The 17,455-nt window shown below is 47.0% G+C and overlaps 1 protein-coding gene across 3 annotated transcripts in view; it reads right to left on the reverse strand.

Moving 5' to 3' along the window:
- The window catches only part of GATA4 (GATA binding protein 4), a 78,851-nt gene that overhangs the window by 6,722 nt on the left and 54,674 nt on the right, over positions 1–17,455 (reverse strand). For 2 of the 3 annotated variants that reach the window (XM_070794397.1, XM_019965799.2), the window contains exons 3-4: positions 1,681–1,850; positions 608–733 (exon numbers count right to left, since the gene is read on the reverse strand). In XM_070794397.1, coding sequence (XP_070650498.1) covers positions 608–733; positions 1,681–1,850 — 296 coding nt within the window. The remainder of the gene's footprint in view (positions 1–607; positions 734–1,680; positions 1,851–17,455) is intronic. The other variant, XM_019965800.2, reaches the window with a different exon arrangement.

Here is a 17,455-nt window from a genome sequence, read left to right on the forward strand (position 1 = left end):
GAAATCTGCCACCAGACAGGGGGTCCTCCCTTGATCTGGCCTCTGATCTCAGACCTCTAGCTTCTAGAACCACAGAAATTAATTTTTGTTGGTTAAGCTGCCCAGTAGGGCTTCCCTGGTAGCTCAGACAGTAAAGAATCCACTTGGAATGCAGGAGGCCTGGGTTAGATCTCTGGGTAGGGAAAATCCTCTGAAGAAGGGAATGGCTACCCACTTTAGAGAACTTGCCTGGAGAATTCTTGCCTGGAGAATCCCCCTTGGACAGAGGAGCCTGGCAGGCTACAGTCCCTGGGGTTGCAAAGAGTCAGACATGACTGAATGACTAACACACACACACACACACACACACACACACACACACACACAAGCTGCTCCGTGGGCCTCCCGGGTGGCTCAGTCAGTAAAGAATCCACCTGCAATGCAGGAGACCCAAGCTGCCCAGTCTATGGCATCGTTACAGCAGCCTTAATAGACTGCTGTAAGACAGTCTCTGGACCTTCCAGATTTAAGTGTATTTAAGGAGACAATGAATTATGATCTGTGGGGAAGAGGGATGAGACCCAAGCTGTGGAGGAAAGTACGGGACGTGGTGCGGAGGGAGCCTTACGCCATGGAGCTTCATGTAGAGGCCGCAGGCATTACACACTGGCTCGCCCTCGGCGTTGCGGCGCCACAGCGTGGTGGTGGTGGTCTGGCAGTTGGCGCAGGAGAGGCCCACTCGGCGCGAGGCAGACTGCAACACAGGAGACAGACCCTTCAGGCCCAAGGCAGGTGCCATGGCATCTGCTTCACCAGGAGCAATCGCGGGGCGGGGCCACCGCAAGGGATGCTCCGATGCTGCGATGCCCGGATGATGGGAATCGGGTACCCCAGCCTCTCACGGGTGCATGGGACCGAGGGCTGGGCTGCCGGAGACAGCAAATCCTGGTCGTTCCTGCTGCGTCAGCGACATTATCTGTCACGTCAGGGAAGAGCCCAGCAACCACTGGGCACTGTAGGCAGAAAAACTTCTCCGGAAAGTAGAATTAACCTGGGCCTCAGGGGCGGGAGTTGACAATTACTGTATCCCAGAGACTTCAAACACTGACTTCAAGAGAGGGAAGCAAGCACCACGGTTTATCCCCTCTGTTCTTCCTTCCCTAATATCTGTGAAAGCTATTGGTCAAAATTAAATCGTGGTAGAAATGACCAGGAAACTAGGAGCCAAAAACTTGCTTCTATCTCCTCCCCAGCTACAGGGCCCAGCACACCCTCACATAATCTTTGGGTTTGTCAACGGATCAGCTGAAAACTGAGTGAGTCACAACATAAAAGGAAGAGTCAGCCTTCCTCACAGGGTTGACGTGAGCACAGGAGACACACCACACAATGCAGGCAAGGCACAGCCTCACTTTTCACTTCTGCATAATTAAGGGGTTGAACTGAATGGGCTGGACCATCCTCACAGTTCAAACTAACACTGAAGGTGGACGAAATGACTCTTTGCCACCCACCCAATCCTTCAACCTGCACCTTCTTTGAAAGATAACTTGAAACCCCAGATTCGAAACCAGGAGCTGCCCACTGAGGCTGAGCCCGAAGCCGGGAGCTGAGAGAAGCAGAGAAGCAAGCCCGCTGCCCCCGCCCTGGCCACGTGGCACCTGCCCCCGCCCTGGCCACGTGGCACCAGGCCCTGCTTACCAGGCGGCGCTGGGGTTTGATGAGGGGCCGGTTGATGCCGTTCATCTTGTGGTAGAGGCCACAGGCGTTGCACAGGTAGTGTCCCGTCCCGTCCCGCCGCCACAGTGGGGTGGACATGGCCCCACAGTTGACACACTCTCTGCCTTCCGAGAAGTCATCAAACATATCTACTGGGTGGGAAGCAACACAGAGGATTAGCTCTCTGCTTATGCCCAGAAATCAGAGACCACAGAAACGATGGCCTTCCCTTGCAAGGAGTGGAAGACGGGCCACTTGGGCTGCCATGTTGTTCCTCACTCTGCCCTCACCCTGGAGAACCGGCTCCAAGGCCTGTCCTGGGGAGTGGACGTTTCACCGCCGACATCACAGACACAGCAGGGCTCTCCCTGGTTGTGAGAAGGGGAAGGCAGGGCGGCAGAGACCACCAGCACCTGGACCCTCCGCTGCTTCAGAGCTGGGGTCTCACCCGACACTGCGTTCCACTCAAGACCTTCTTTCTCTCTTTTTTCCCTTTCAGAATTGAGATTCCAGTTCCTTTTCCGTAAAAATATAATAAATATTTACTTCAAGAAAGTTAAATGCTGAAATGTGTACAAAGAATATAGTAAACACATGTAATCCTATAACTCAAAGATCACCATGTTATTAAGTTCGTTCTATTACATCCTTCGTAATACTTTACACATTGACACAGGTTTGCCTACTTGAGGTCAGGCCATATCATTTTGAGCCTGTCTTTTCACTTCATATCAAAGCATTTTCCCATATTAGAAATTCTTCAGAAACTTTAGTGTATATTATCCCATCACAGAAATGCACCATCCTTTATTCTCACTGAATTTTTACTAAGTCATTACCCAGTTTCTGATTTTTGTAGACAAAGCTCATTCAGTAAACTACTCTTAGCATTTCTGGTTATTTCTCAGGATATTCCCCTAGATATAGAATTACTGAGCAAAAGGGACTCTCTTTTTTGAAAGCTCTTGAAATTTTCAAACTTCCCTGCATGAGAAGGTCGTAATTCATTTTTCTCATTTCAATATCTGTATGATCATGCTATGTCATACCTTGACGTTTTTCTTGCTTATTGGAACAAAGGGATAAAGGTGCATATTATAAGCAATGATGCCTTAGAGTGGAACCTGTCCACAGGAACGTGGCCATCCCTGCCACTCCCCTGCACTCGCTCACAGGCCCCTCCCTCCCCACCCCCTTTGTCTTCCATTGTCTATAGAATTTTTTAAAATATTTACTTATTGATTGATTGATTAATTGATTTGGCCATGCTGGGTCTTAGTTGTAGCATGTGGGACCTAGTTCACTGACCAGGGATCGAACTCAAGCTCCCTGCATCGGGAGCTCAAAGTCAACCACTGGCCCACTAAGGAAGTCCTAATGTCTATAGAAGGTAACAACGGACACATCTCACTCGTGTCATCCTGCTGAGATAGGTTGGGCCGGTTTTCTTATTCCCTGTTATCTATTTAAAGCCTGGCTGAGAACTCCCAGAAGTCTCTCTGACTCCATAGTATTGCTTCCTGTTTTAAAAAATGTTATATTCTTTCTAATTTTCTGTCCCTAAATACAGCCACTCTGGTGTCCAGATTGCTCTTATCGTACTATGAGAAGCAAGAGTGGATTTTTCTCTAGTTCACGGGGAGACTTGAGGAGGAGGGTAACGCCTTTCTCTGCCATCAAGACTTAGCCCCCTTGCCCTGGGGGTTAAGGTCTCACATTCTGCCAGTTCTGTGGCCCCACTACCTGCTCTAAGGGAACATGAGCTAAGAGAGGAAAGGATGGTGGGGGGCCCTCCCCTCAAGTCTGGGTACACAAACAGTCATTTGCACCTGCAAACAAGTAACTGTGAGTCAACAGTGTGCAGGTGTGAGGGGCTGTTTGCTCAGTCTGGGGAGCTGAGCACACACAGTCACAAGAGAGGCTATTTTTGCACCCAGGTCACACTGAGAACCCTCCAGCAAGGTCACCGGCCTTCAGAGCCCCACATGACATGACGACTCCTGGACTCAGCTTTCTTTCCCAAACCCGGGGGAGGCGTCAACAACCTGCACGTCACTCTCCACCCACCACTGCCACCCCACCCGTGCCTGTTGCCCCGCTCCCTTGGCCCAGCCTTCTGGTGAGAGGGCTGGAAAGGCCAAGGGAGTTCATAAAAGGCCCTCAGACCAAGGAGAGGCGCTTACAATGTCCTCATTTGTAGCGTGTTTGCAATCAACACTAGATGGCGCTACAGCCTCAAAAGATCCTCGTCATTCGGGTCTAACTCCGGACAGAGGGCTTTCTACAGCCACCTTTCCATTCCAAACCCAGTACAACTCAATTATTCTTTTTGTTGTTGTTGTTTTTTCAGGCCCAAATGTGGCCTGAATGGGAAAACGAACTCTTATTTAATTACCATCCAGCTTTCAACATTTTGTGGCCAATCGTATCTCATGTATACCTCCACCCACTTTCCCTACCTGATTTTTTTTTTTTTAAGAAACTCTCAGACTTTCTGCCATTTCACTCATAAATATTTCAGAACGTGCCTCTCACAGATAAAGATTCACACTCTTTTTCTTTTAAAGATGAGCAAACCAACCTCTTTCCTATGTTCCGATTTATCTAAAGAAGGCTGCACAAACAGAGGTCTCTCAATCCATTCCTCTTTTTTTGGAGGGGACATTCCCTTTTCTTTTCACACTTACTGTTTTACCTCCCAGACAGGGTCTCATCTCAGGAGGCTCCCTAGCAGTTCCAGTCTCTCTGCTGGTTACTGGCCTGGAGCGTTGAGAACCCAACACCAAGGTTTGCCTTAGAAATACCTTCTCACCTGCCACACAGAATGGGTTACACAGTCAAGCAACTATTTTACAGGCTGGGGAAAGGCACTGGAGGTCGGCAAGTATGTATTTGTCACTAACAAATATTTACTGAGTACCTGCTATTTAAGCACTCTGATGGAGGTCATAGGAGCTATGAACACTAATGCCCTGGTTGGGCAAACTGGGCCACAGTATCAGCAATGAATAACAGCATAACTGAACTCATTTGGGCCATGTATCTTTAAAAAAAATTTTTTTTTTTTTTGGCTGTGCTGGGTCTTCATTGCTGCACAAGGGCCTTCTCTAGTTGTGGCGAGTGGGGGCTGCTCTCTAGTTGCAGTGCATGGGGCATATATGGGCTTCTCATCGCGGTGGCCTCTTTTGTTGCTGAACATGAGCTCAGTTGCTCCACGGCATGTGAGATCTTCTCAGACCAGGGATGGAACCTATGTCTCCTGCGTCGGCAAGTGGATTCTTTACCACGGAGCCACCAGGGAAGCCCCGGGACCCATATCTTAAGCAAGTGGGGTATTATGGTGGCAGAGACTGCTTGTCTAGGGTAGAAGGCGCAGAAGTCTGACCCAGATTGAAGAGTCGGGCATTACAACAGCAGCCAAAGGAAAGCCGTTAAGGACGAGCTTCCTAAAAGCATCGTAAATGTACCACGTCTGCCTACAACCTACCACATCTCCAAATGGGTAAAGTCTCCATGTCTTCTACCAGACAGATCTTGTCATCTGACCTACTCAGTGGGATGTTGCACACATGTAAATGATTATGACGAAGACAACCTAATGATAGAGAAAAATGCCTACTTCCCATGTTAAATAAAAAAACGCAACTTGCAAAACATCCTATACGCTGTGACAGCAGCTGAGACCACCAGGAAGGGGCTTCTATTAGGCTAATAAATTGTGTGGCTTTTTCATTTTTAAAAGTATCATTCTGAAATGTTATAATTGCTTAGCTTTTAAATACGATAAAAAAAAATAAGAAAACCAAAACTTCTGATCATCTACAGCAACTCCCACTATGCCATGGGGGAAGGCACCTTTTATTCTCTTACATCTGACACAAGCAGGAACCCAATGGACTGAAGAAGGGGAAGAAAGTTCAAACACTACTGCTTAGCTCCCACTCTGGGGAAGGTGAGAGGCTACAGGCTGGGAGCCCCAAACCAGCACTAACATCTGTGTGAACCTTGGTAACAACCACCTCATTACATAGACGTGCCCTGGGTGGAACTTCCCGAGGGCAAGTGGGCAGCAGCCTGATTTCTAATGAGGAAGGCCATGGCCATGGCCTTGACTTTCAAAAGCCCCACCCACCCAGTGCCGGGCATCTTGGGATCTGGACCAACCACTTAGAAAGGCAATGGGAATCCAGCTCTCAGAAGTGGGTCAGTGTTACCCCACATTCAGAGGAAAGACTTGTAATAAAAGTTGTAAAGTACTTTGCAAATAAGGGAAAAAAACCTCACAACAATGGCTGTAAAGAGGTCTGCAAACACCCAATGAGATAACAGTGGTGGGTTATTGTCAGGGCTGGTGGGGTTGGGAGAGAGTGGGAACAACCAGGGAGAAACTGGGGGCTGGGATTTTGGGAGCGGGAACAGATAGAAGAGCTAGATTTGGGAATCTGGCCTTTTCTCAATTGTAAGGTGTATCGCTCTTAAATTTGACCCAGTTTGAGACTCATAGGCAGAGTGAACTTGCAGACAGGTTGAGTGGTCTGGGGCTGCTCCTCATGGGAACTCGTAATTCACGATCATTTTAGCAACCAAAAGCAGAAAATGAATTGAGCCCTCACCCCAGGAATGGGGATTTAACTCCTCACTTCCATCCATGCCCAATTAAAAAAATGTTTTAAAGGAGGGGCGAAAACCCAGCCTGGTTTGTTCTGTGCCCAATTTATTAATAGTACGGATATGCCTAGGAATTAAGGCAGACTACGCCCACCCAAGTGCCTGCAAGAAAAATGTGGGCCAGGAGGTTGAAGGATCCCACCCTGACTTCCCCCATGGCTAGCTGACGCAAACACAGGCTGGGAGCTGACCTCTCCCGGCCGGCTCCATCAATCTTGGGGAACCCACCCACAGGCTGGCCAGCAAGTCAGGGCTGGGAGAGGGGCTGACGGGAGAGGAAGAGAGGGGAGGTGGTGGGGGAGAAGTGAGAGGACTCAGAGACCGGGATTACAGCTGGCAACATCCACTGGGTACTGCGAGAAAGCTGTTTTGTCTCCCTACAGCCGGAGAGCGAGCTCAGGCTGATGGACTCGGCCACGTTCATGCCAGCCGCTGGGTTGGAGCTGCAAAGCTGGCTCTGCTCTGCTGCAAAGGTGCCCCTCGTGCCTTCCCTCTTCAGGGGGGCTACCACTTGCTGGGTCTTGAGCCAGAGCTGGGAGGGAGGAGACCCTCCTCTCCCTCAGTCCTCAGATGCCGAGTCCGTCAGGTGCCTGTGTTTCTGGTGGGGGCACCAGAGCCCAGATACATGCCGTGTGTGTGTGTCCACTCTGCTTGCCTTTGAAGCAAGTGCTGGACATAGAGATATATTAGGCAAAGTGTAAAACGTGGAAGTGTTAGTTGCTCAGTCGTGTCCAAGTCTTTGTGACCCCAAGAACTGTAGCCCACCAGGCTCCTCTGTCCATGCCAAGAATTCTCCAGGCAAGAATACTGGAGTGGGTTGCCATTCCCTTCTCCAGAGGATCTTCTCAACCCATGGATCAAACCCAGGTCTCTTGCATTGTAGACAGATTCTTTACTGTCTGAGCCACCAGGGAAGCCCATATTAGGCAAAACTGGGGCAAAAATCTCTGCCCTAAGTTGTCTCGATCTAGCTGGGGATGTACAACTCAAAGCAAATAATTTTATTAAATGCGACAAATTGCAATGAAGCCTGGGCTGCATCACTAGGCCCCACCCCTCACCTCCACCCCCAGCACATCCTCAGCTGCCCCAGGTCACTCTGCAGTCTATCTCGGGAGGGAAAACACACAAACACAATGGAAATTATCCATGCCCAGAGCGCCAATTCAGTGGTGCAAAATCAAGGCCAGAGTGGGTGGGAGGCCAGGCCGGGTGAACAGAGTGGAGGGGCCGCCCAGAGACGGGACAGAGCCAAAGGGGCTTCAAGACGTCCAGCCCCACCCAGAGGTCCCTGCTGAACCCCAGCCCCAAGTCCCATCCAAAGTTCAGCGGAGATTGTGCCTGGATTTCCTGACAGGCCAGGCTCTGTCCCTGGGCTGGCGCCTCGGTTTGAGGCACGAGCAGCAAACAAATCCCGAGGTTTTTGGGCAGCGACTGAGCCTTCGGTCTTCTGGGCTTCGTCAGGCCCAGCCGGTGACAGGCAGCTGGGCGGGGAGGGCAGACACAGCTCAGGCAGCGACCGGCTGGCTGGCAGGATTAGAGCACCTATTTTGGAAGCTCCTGCTAAACAGAAGCGGTTCCTGCTGGGCCGGGCTGCAGCTGCCCTGCGGAGCGGGAGCTGGGGGCCTGCCTCTGAGTGCCCGGCAGGGCACGCGGGAGCTGCACAGAGAGTACCCACTACATCCCAACCCTGACCCATGAGGGGCAGGATAGCTTTAGAAATTTACAAACAAGGAAGCTGAGAAGAATCTGTATGAAACATGTGACCCACTATATTTCTTTTTCTTTCTTTCCTTCCTTCCTACTTTTTTTTGCCACACCATGTGGCTTATAGGATCTTAGCTCCTGGACCAGGGATCAATCCCATGCCCCCTGCAGTGGAAGCACAGAGTCGTAACCACTGGACCCCCAGGGAAGTCCCTGAACTACATTTCTTAATAGCCACTGAGCAATATGAGAGACCTTTAAACTTTTCTTCAGGTGAATATTGTAATTGTACTGGAAATAGATTTCCACCAACACACACACTCCAGTAGCATTTACCAAGGAGCCTGGCTTTGGACTTGAGGTGAGAGTTGAAGAATGAGTCAGGTTAAGAAAAAAATCACAAGTAAGCAAGGACATCCTGAAAGGAAGGAACCACCAGAAACAGGGAGGGAGGGAGGAAGGAAAGGAGGAAAGAAAGAACAACCTCTTGCTATGATAGACTGGAGGAAAATATTTGCAGCATGATGCCAAGGATTAATACTGCCTAATATGCTTTGGCGGGGAAGGCAGTGGCAACCCACTCCAGTAGTCTTGCCTGGAAAATCCCATGGACAAAGGAGCCTGGTGGGCTGCAGTCCATGGGGTCGCTAAGAGTCGGGCACGACTGAGCGACTTCACTTTCACTTTTCACTTTCATGCATTGGAGAAGGGAATGGCAACCCACTCCAGTGTTCTTGCCTGGAGAATCCCAGGGACAGAGGAGCCTAGTGGGCTACCGTCTATGGGGTCGCACAGAGTCGGACACGACTGAAGCGACTTAGCAGCAGCAGCAGCAGCAGCAGCAATATACTTTGGGCACCTGATGTGAAGAACTGACTAACTGGAAAAGACCCTGATGCTGGGAAAGATTGAAGGCAGGAGGAGAGGGGGATGACAAAGGATGAGATGGTTGGGTGGCATCACCGACTCGATGGACTTGAGTTTGAACAAGCTCTGGGAGTTGGTGATGGACAGGGAGGCCTGGCGTGCTGCAGTCCATGGGGTTGCAAAGAGTCAGACACGACTGAGTGACTGAACTGAACTGAATATGTTAAGAAAAATGACAGGTCACACAGAGAAAGACTCCGTGGGGCTCAACAATGACACTGGAGAAGCTGTGGGAAGAGACAAGCCTTTCCATTCTGTGGACCAGCTGATCCTTTCTTGAAGCTCTAACCAACCATGACACTGAAGAAGCTGTGGGAAGAGACAAGCCTTTCCATTCTGTGGACCAGCTGATCCTTTCTTGAAGCTCTACAAGCTCCCAAGTGTCTGCCTCCATTCCTATTTGGTCTGCATTCACAGCAGGGGCAGAGTGGGAGGGAGGCCCAGAAAGAGGTGTGTTAGTGGGGGTCAGAGAAGTAAGTCTTGTCCAGTAAATAGAGGAGCTCAGCTTTCAACCCAGAAAGACTGGCCAGTCTCTTAACCGTGGACCCAGAGTTCCACCAGGTTCTGCCAGCAGATGGATAGCTTGACCATCTTGCCGGGGGCCTGATTCTCCTCCCAGTAGCAGACAGTGATTTTTGAACATGAGCAATTCAAAAATCACTTTGTGAAAGACAGTCATGACATGACATGTTAGCAGCGAGGACCACAAGAAGTCCAGCACCCACGTATGTATGCCTGTTTATCCAGCTCACCGGCACCACAGAAGCATCTCAAGGCACGTGCGTTTCAATGCCCTTCAGCACACCAGCTTGGGAAATGCCTCCTGGCCTGCCTCTTTGTGACCCTCAAGAATCCCCAGGTACAGGGATATAATTACAGTGTAAAGATTTCCCCATGACTGAAGGGGTAGTCACTAACGTGGGAGAAATTTCTGGGAGCTTTAAATTTTTATTTATTTATTTGGCTGTGTCTTTTTTGCTGTGCGAGTTTTTCTCTAGTTTCGGAGAGCAGGGGCTACTCTCTAGTTGCAGTGCTCAGGTGCCTCGTTTCAGAACACGGGCTCTAAGGCACGATGGCTTCAATAGCTGCGGCACGTGGGCTCAGTAGTTGAGTCTCCTGGGCTCTAGAGCACAGGCTCAATAGTTATACGCGTGGGCTCGGTTGCTCCATGGCATGTGGGATCTTCCTGGATCAGGAATCAAACCTGTACCTCCTGCATTGGCAGGTGGATTCTTTACCACTGAAGCACCAGGGAAGCCCTCTGGGTGCTTTAGAATTCACAGTTGGTCCTTGGTGAGCATGATGTCCTGAGCCTCCTGCATTGTGCAAGGTTAAGTCCATGAAGGACACAGACCGCCTCATGATTATCCATGGTGTTAGGTTCTGAGAATACTACTTTGCTTGCTGTATCTATAAGTGAAACACATGTAGACTCCTGGGAGAGGGTCACCATGGCCCCTTTCCACTTGTGATGCACAGGCTTGGGAAACTGTCTTCAAAGTAGACAAACAAACAAAGAGACACTCAAAAGATTGTGTTGTGTTTTAATTTCGATCTTAAAACTCTTCCTAATGTTGATATTTTATCCTTCTGACAATAAATGTTTTTACAAACACTGTTGTGCCCAGTGGTCTCCTGGTCCTCTGTGGGCTCCCCCTCCCCACATCCTGTCCATTTTTACCCAGTGGCTGAGCTGCCCAGAGTCTTCCCCAAGGGGCCTGGGGAAGAACCCTGCAGACATGAGTGAGGACTAGCCTGGGTCTCTGTCAGCTGCTGCATCCAACGGACACCCTGCCCTGCAGCCTCCCGCCTCTAAACCTGGAACCAACAGCTCCTCCTCTTTGCCTCCCCCCGCCTCACCCACTCCGTTGGACTGGCTAGGATACCACATAACTCACAAGTTACAGTAGAACACTTCTGAGGGAAAGGTGCTTGTTACTAATTATTCTGGGTTACCATTTTGTTGTTCACTTGCTAAGTCATGTCCAACTCTTCGCCACCCCGTGGACTGCAGCACGCCAGGCCTCCCTGTCCCTCACTCTCTCCCTGAGTTTGCCCAGGTTCATGTCCATTGGGTCAGTGACGCCATCCAACCATCTCATCCTCTGCCACCCTCTTCTTTTGTCTTCAATCTTTCCCAACATCAGCATCTTTTCCAATAAGTTGGCTGTTCACGGCAGGTAACTGGCTTAACATCAGACTTATGGCCACTCTTGACAGAACTCAAGTATAAGACCTACAACCCTGACACTTACTCCCCCGGGGTCCCCCAGACACTCGTTTCTCGGTGTCACCACCTCCCAGACAAGGTGTATGCAGAATGCAAGGAAAGAGGTGCCCCAAACTGCTCTGAATGCTGGGTTCTCTAGTTGGCCACCAACATCTCCCATCTCCCCAGGTTCAGGCTGGGTTTAGCCTTTGGCTCAGCTACAGCCACAGGAGCCCTGGGTGGGCATCGGCCACTGAAAATATTTGCTGCTTCCTGGACTCTGGGTACTGAGCCCAAAACACACTCCCATTCCTTCTCTGCGCCTGATAAGCTCTGAGCAGCCCCTCATCCTGGTACTCTTGTGCTGGCTCCTTGAGGGTGGGCACACAAGTCTTGAAAACTAGAAGAGATGTCTGGGTGACTATGTGGATGTTTGGTGGAGGAAACCAAGGTCCGAAGATGGTAAGTAAGTCATCTAAGCTTCCAGAACATTCTGTGACCTGATCTTTGCCCTCCCCAGCCCCATGCTGCTCTCAGGCTGGTTCACTTCATCTGCAGTGCTCGGCACACAACAGAAACTTAGAACATTTTGACCGAACAGATTTCAAAATCCAGCGCCCTAAAGCATTCAATGAGGCAGCAGTCACACCAGTAGGACAGTGTACATCTGAAGGCTCCGCTCCTGGCCTGCCTGATTGCCTGGTTACTGAGATCCATGTTCCTGGACAAACATCATAATTCAGTTGAGGGAATTATATACACAGGGCCACAAGTTCTCCTAGCTATAAATACACATATACACATAGTGTACATATACACCCATCTGTGTGTGTGTGTATATATATATATATGTATATTATACATCCATCTGGATGTATGGATGGATGGATACAGGAAAGTACTCCACGAAATGCATTAAAAATCAGCCAACTCTAGTGATAAAATTGCTCTAATAATTCATTAAAATACATCGAAAAGACTCCCCAACACTCCCAGAGATAAAGAGACAGACAGGAAGGCAGAAATATTTATATGTTAGGTGTTAATGGCAAAACACTAGCAACAACTCAAATATTCACTGGTAGGGGAATGAGTAAGAAAACTAAGATACAGTAAAAAAAGAAAAAAAGAAAACTTGGGTTGATTTTTTAAATGACAATTAGTAGACTATGTCAAGAATTTTCTCTTCCTGTAACACAGTTCAAAATTCACTAAATCAGCAGCTAATTAAGCAAACATCTTTGTATTGGGGGGAACAGCATTGGAGGCAGAGGGAACAGCAGTGTGAAATCCCTGAGCTCAGGGGAAATGGATGGTTAAAAATAACATTAATACCGAGAAAGAAGCCGGTCACAAAGATCAGAGTGCATGGTCCCATTCATATGAAATGTTCAGAATCCACAGGCAAATCCACAGAGAGTAGATTAGTGGTTGCCAGGGGCTGGGGGAGAAGGAACGGGAATGTCTGTTGACGGGTACAGGGTTCTTCATGGAGTGATGAAAATGTCCTCAAGTTGACTGTGAGACAGACACACAACTCTGTGAACATATTACCATCCATCCACTGTAGTGCACACTTTAAATGAGTGAAATTTACAGCCTGTATATTACATATTACTTGCATAATGCAGATTAATAAGGCTGTTGCGAAATAACTAATATCATGTTCAATTTACTTTTCAAAAGCATCTCTGCCTAGGCGCCAGGGGATTGGAAATGTCAACTTCATTCCTGCAACTTCCCAGGATCCTCCCATTCCAATGACCAAATGCCTTCTGCACGTGGACCTCAGGGCTCAGGTAGCCACTAAGGCACAGGCTATTCTTCCCACCCACAGAAGGAGAGAGGAAGGTCCTTTCCACAGTGGGCAGGACCAACAAGTGCAGGCATGTACGTGACAAGCCAGTCAAAAGCTGCCTGCCAATCTCGCTGTGGACAAAGTCCGGCGCTGGTTCTGGCTCCCCCAGAGTCCAGGCCTCCCGCCAGCCTGCCTCAGTCTCCTAATTGTGCCCTGGGAGAGGACTGTGGGTAAACACGCAGACCGGACATTGATGGAGAGCAGGGCACGGGGATAGGGAGGTGGGCAACATGAGGATATCTTGGCAAGAGGATAAACACAAGTGCATTTGATCCAGAAACTCCACTTCCAGGAATTTATCCTGTGGATGCCCTGGCACTTTCATAAAACGGCTCACGTACAAGCATAGTTAATGTGGCATTTTTTCCTGTAACAGCAGAGGATTGGGAAAACAACTTATATGTTCATCAATATGGGACTATTATTAACTCAATGAGGGTGTGCTGTGTAGCCATAAAGAATGAAAATCTTTTATACACTGATAAGGAATTCTTTCAGAGAAAGCACTGGCAACCCACTCCAGTACTCTTGCCTGGAAAATCCCATGGACAAAGGAGCCTGGTGGGCTGCAGTCCATGGGGTCACTAAGAGTCGGACATGACTTCACTTTCACTTTTCACTTTCATGCATTGGAGAAGGAAATGGCAACCCACTCTGGTGTTCTTGCCTGGAGAATCCCAGGGACGGAGGAGCCTGGTGGGCTGCCGTCTATGGGGTCGCATAGAGTCGGACACGACTGATGAGACAGCAGCAGCAGCAACAGCAGCAAGGAATTCTTTACAAAATATGCTATGAAATATTAGACGGTACAGAACAGGGCATAGAAGACTCTCTTAAAAAAGAAGAGGCGTCCAACACTGCTATATTTAAAATGGATAACCAACAAGGACCTACCGTATAGCACAGGGAACTATGCTCCGTGTTATGTGGGGGAGGAGTTTGGGGGAGAATGGATACACGTATCTGCAAGGCTGAGGTCCTTCCCTGTTCACCTGAAACTATCATATTTGCTAGTACGCACACCAAGTATCTCTAGGAGGACAGACAAGAAACTGATAATACTGACTGCTTCTAGGGAGACTATAATCTGGTGGCTCAGGAGTACTTTTCAACTGTATTTCCTTGTGAACCTTTCGAATACTGAACTATGTTAATTTATCTCCTCATTGCAATTAAATAACTCTTTTATAGGTTAAATAAAGCAATAAAGCAAATAATAAGCCTCCACCAGCATCACCACTGTTTCATGTAGTGATGTTTTTAATTTAGAGCAGGGAAGATTCCTTTTTCTGATTTCCCATCAGAGCATCTTATCTCCCACAATTTCCCAAGCAGGTTCTCAGTCTAATTGACCCACTGCCATCTCTCAGAGCACCCCAGTTCTTATCCCGAGGTGCCCCCAAGTCCAGTCTCCTCGACCAGCTTAGTTCCCAGCCCCCTGGTGAATCCTGCTTGGTTTCTAAAGCTAGGCTATACCCATGCACGCTGCCTGTTTAGATCCTGTTCCTTTTATTAATTAGGAAGACTGAGAAGGCGCTATGGCCAGGCCCTTTATCAGGGCCGTTGGAGGAGACTTATACCAGGCCAGTCTGGGCCCTTTTGACTCTGCAACCTCTCTTCAAGTTTGTGACAGGTTGGAAGGACAGAAAGGAAATACTGAACAAATTGCCAGACCAGCTCCCTCAGGGATCCAGACAATGGGTCTGGAGGGAAAAGCCTTTTCCTTCCAGCCCAGTGGCCGTCAAAAGGAAACAACTTCCCTTTCACCTCCTGGAATGGCAGCAGCCAGCCAGCCAGCCGGGGAGATTTATGGAGATATAATGTGACCTCTTTATTGCTCTGAATGCTAGGGAGGCATTTCAGGGAGATTTACGCCTTTTAGAAGGGGAGGGGAGCTAAGGTGTAGCACTGTATACATGGGACTACTTTCCTCCTCTGGGGGTTTCTTAGGGATTATTTAATCAAACCCAGGTTAAATTCAATCACCAGCAGTTTATATTTTCTTCTCCCACTAATCCACCTAGTTATCCTGCAAGCTTTTTGCATGAAACGTGGATTCTAAGGAGAGTCAGGAGGGCTCTGTTTAGCTTTGCATTCACTTAACATAAAACAAAAAGAAAGATGAAGATCACTTACAGTAGGGCCAGGAGACTGTGTTCCTCCCAGGCAATGGACCGGATAGCACTCATTTTATGCACCTATGTTTAGGACCTTCTTTGTAAAATGGGAGTGTTAGACCACATATCAAGGTCCTTCCTAGTTCAAAAATTATCTGGATTAATATCAGATCAAATGTATAAATGACTCTGACAGCGATTTTTCTGTCATTTGGGGTTTTTTAAAGCTGCAGAACCCTTCCTTCAATTAAAATTTTATTTAGGATTGATGTATGGCAAAACCAATACAATATTGTAAAGGAATTAACCTCCAATTAAAATAAATAAATTTATATTAAATAAAAAAAAAAAAGACAGAGAAGTGCAGCTGATTGAGTGAAAGGATGACCCAGACTTTTCCCAAATCCCCCTCGATACATTTAAACTCACACAGTGGCCTTGAGGAGGTCCTCCAACCACCAGAGTACTTTTCTGTCATTTGGGTTTTTTTTAAGCTGCAGAACCGTTTCTTCAATGAAAATTTTCTTTAGGATTGATGTATTTAGGATTAGTATAGCTGCAGGAGTGTTACCCAGGACTCTCTACCAATGATGTGAATGAGATCCATCTACTGCTTCAATACCACAAACTACATTTACTAAACTTATAGGCTGGGAGCAATGAGAACCCGCTCCAGAAGCATTACAAGCCAAGACATTCACCAACAGCAGCTTTACCTCTCTTGCTTTGGTCTCCAAAACTCAGAAATAAAATATTTGGAAAAGATGATTTCTAACTCTCTAGGTTGTATTTTTTTTTTTTTAATGTGGACCACTTTTAAAGTCTTTATTGAGTTTGTTACAATATTGCTCCTGTTTTATATTTTGCTTTTTTGGCCAGGAAGCATGTGGAATCTTTGCTCCCTGACCAGGCACTGAACCCGCACCCCAAGCATGGAAGGTGAAGCCTTAACCACTGGACCACCAGGGAACCCCTTTAACTCCCTACTTTTTGAATCATCTGACTTGGCACTACACTGGAACTCTTTCCATTCATGTATATATGTATTTTATTTATCCCTATATTTATGTTTAAATTGTATAAATCATTATTGCTTTAAGAATACAAACAGTACAGAAAGATGGCACACGAAAGATACAAGTCTCCACCATTACCACTGTCCTGCTCCCTAGAAGCAATGGAGGTTAACAATTTTTCTATTTCCAGACATTTTCTATATTATTAATTATAATTTTCATATTTAGAAATTACAAAAAGTACCAAAAATAATATAACAATTCCTTTTATTCTTTATCACCATCCCTATCCAATCACTATTTTGAATTCACTGTATATTCTTCCAATTCCTGTTCATCCTCTTACACACATAGATATGTATCTCTGAACATGATAGGCATGGCTTTGTATAAATTGAAATTTTACTTTACATGAATACCCTCATACTGTACACCAAGTTTACAAATTTACTTTTTTTTAACTGTGAACTATTTCAGTAATTGAGAAGAAAAGAATATTACACCACTTTTGAAGCCAGCATTTGGCTTTGTTAAATCTTAACATTTTACCATATTTCCTTCCAATTTTTTAAAGAAATAAAGCACTGCAGATTGTTGATTCCTATCATCCCAGTCTCCTCTTTCCCTCAGTGGATCTTGAATATGTTTACAATTCATGTGAATGTTTTTACTCTGGTAAATATATGTGCACAGTTTTCCAAAAAAGTACATAGTTTTTTTGCATGTCTTAAGCTTCATTAAGCTTCATAGAAATAACATGATATTTGTAGCTTTCTGTAAGTTTTATTTTTGCCTGTTAATATGTTTCTGAGTTTTAATTATGTTGATACATATGCAGCTACTTTATTTGCTTTACAGTTTTTCTTTATATTAACACAGGGCATTTAATTTGTCTATTTCATTATGATGTATATTTAGGTAGTTTTCAATTTTTGCCACAATAACCACTGCAACAGGAATCCTTGTACTTATCTCTAGGATGTATTAGGCTTGTTCAAAACCTTCCATCCCTGGTAGTTATCCATTGCAAGTGCCAGACCTCTAGAAATTAGCATGTTAAACTGAACCAACTTGAGGGGAATAACTTCCACAGGACTTATTTTCCAAAGAAAAACATTGTTTAGAGTAGCAACATTATAAGCCTACCAAGGCATGTTGTAAAACCTCTAAACAGTAACCCAGCAAGTTTTGTGAATGGAAATGTAGTACTCAAATCACATCTGCTTTAAAAGTTGTAACAAATATAGATGCATTA

The sequence above is a fragment of the Bos indicus genome, chromosome 8 (genome assembly GCF_029378745.1).
Source record: "Bos indicus isolate NIAB-ARS_2022 breed Sahiwal x Tharparkar chromosome 8, NIAB-ARS_B.indTharparkar_mat_pri_1.0, whole genome shotgun sequence".
In the NCBI taxonomy this organism is placed as follows: Eukaryota; Metazoa; Chordata; class Mammalia; order Artiodactyla; family Bovidae; genus Bos; species Bos indicus.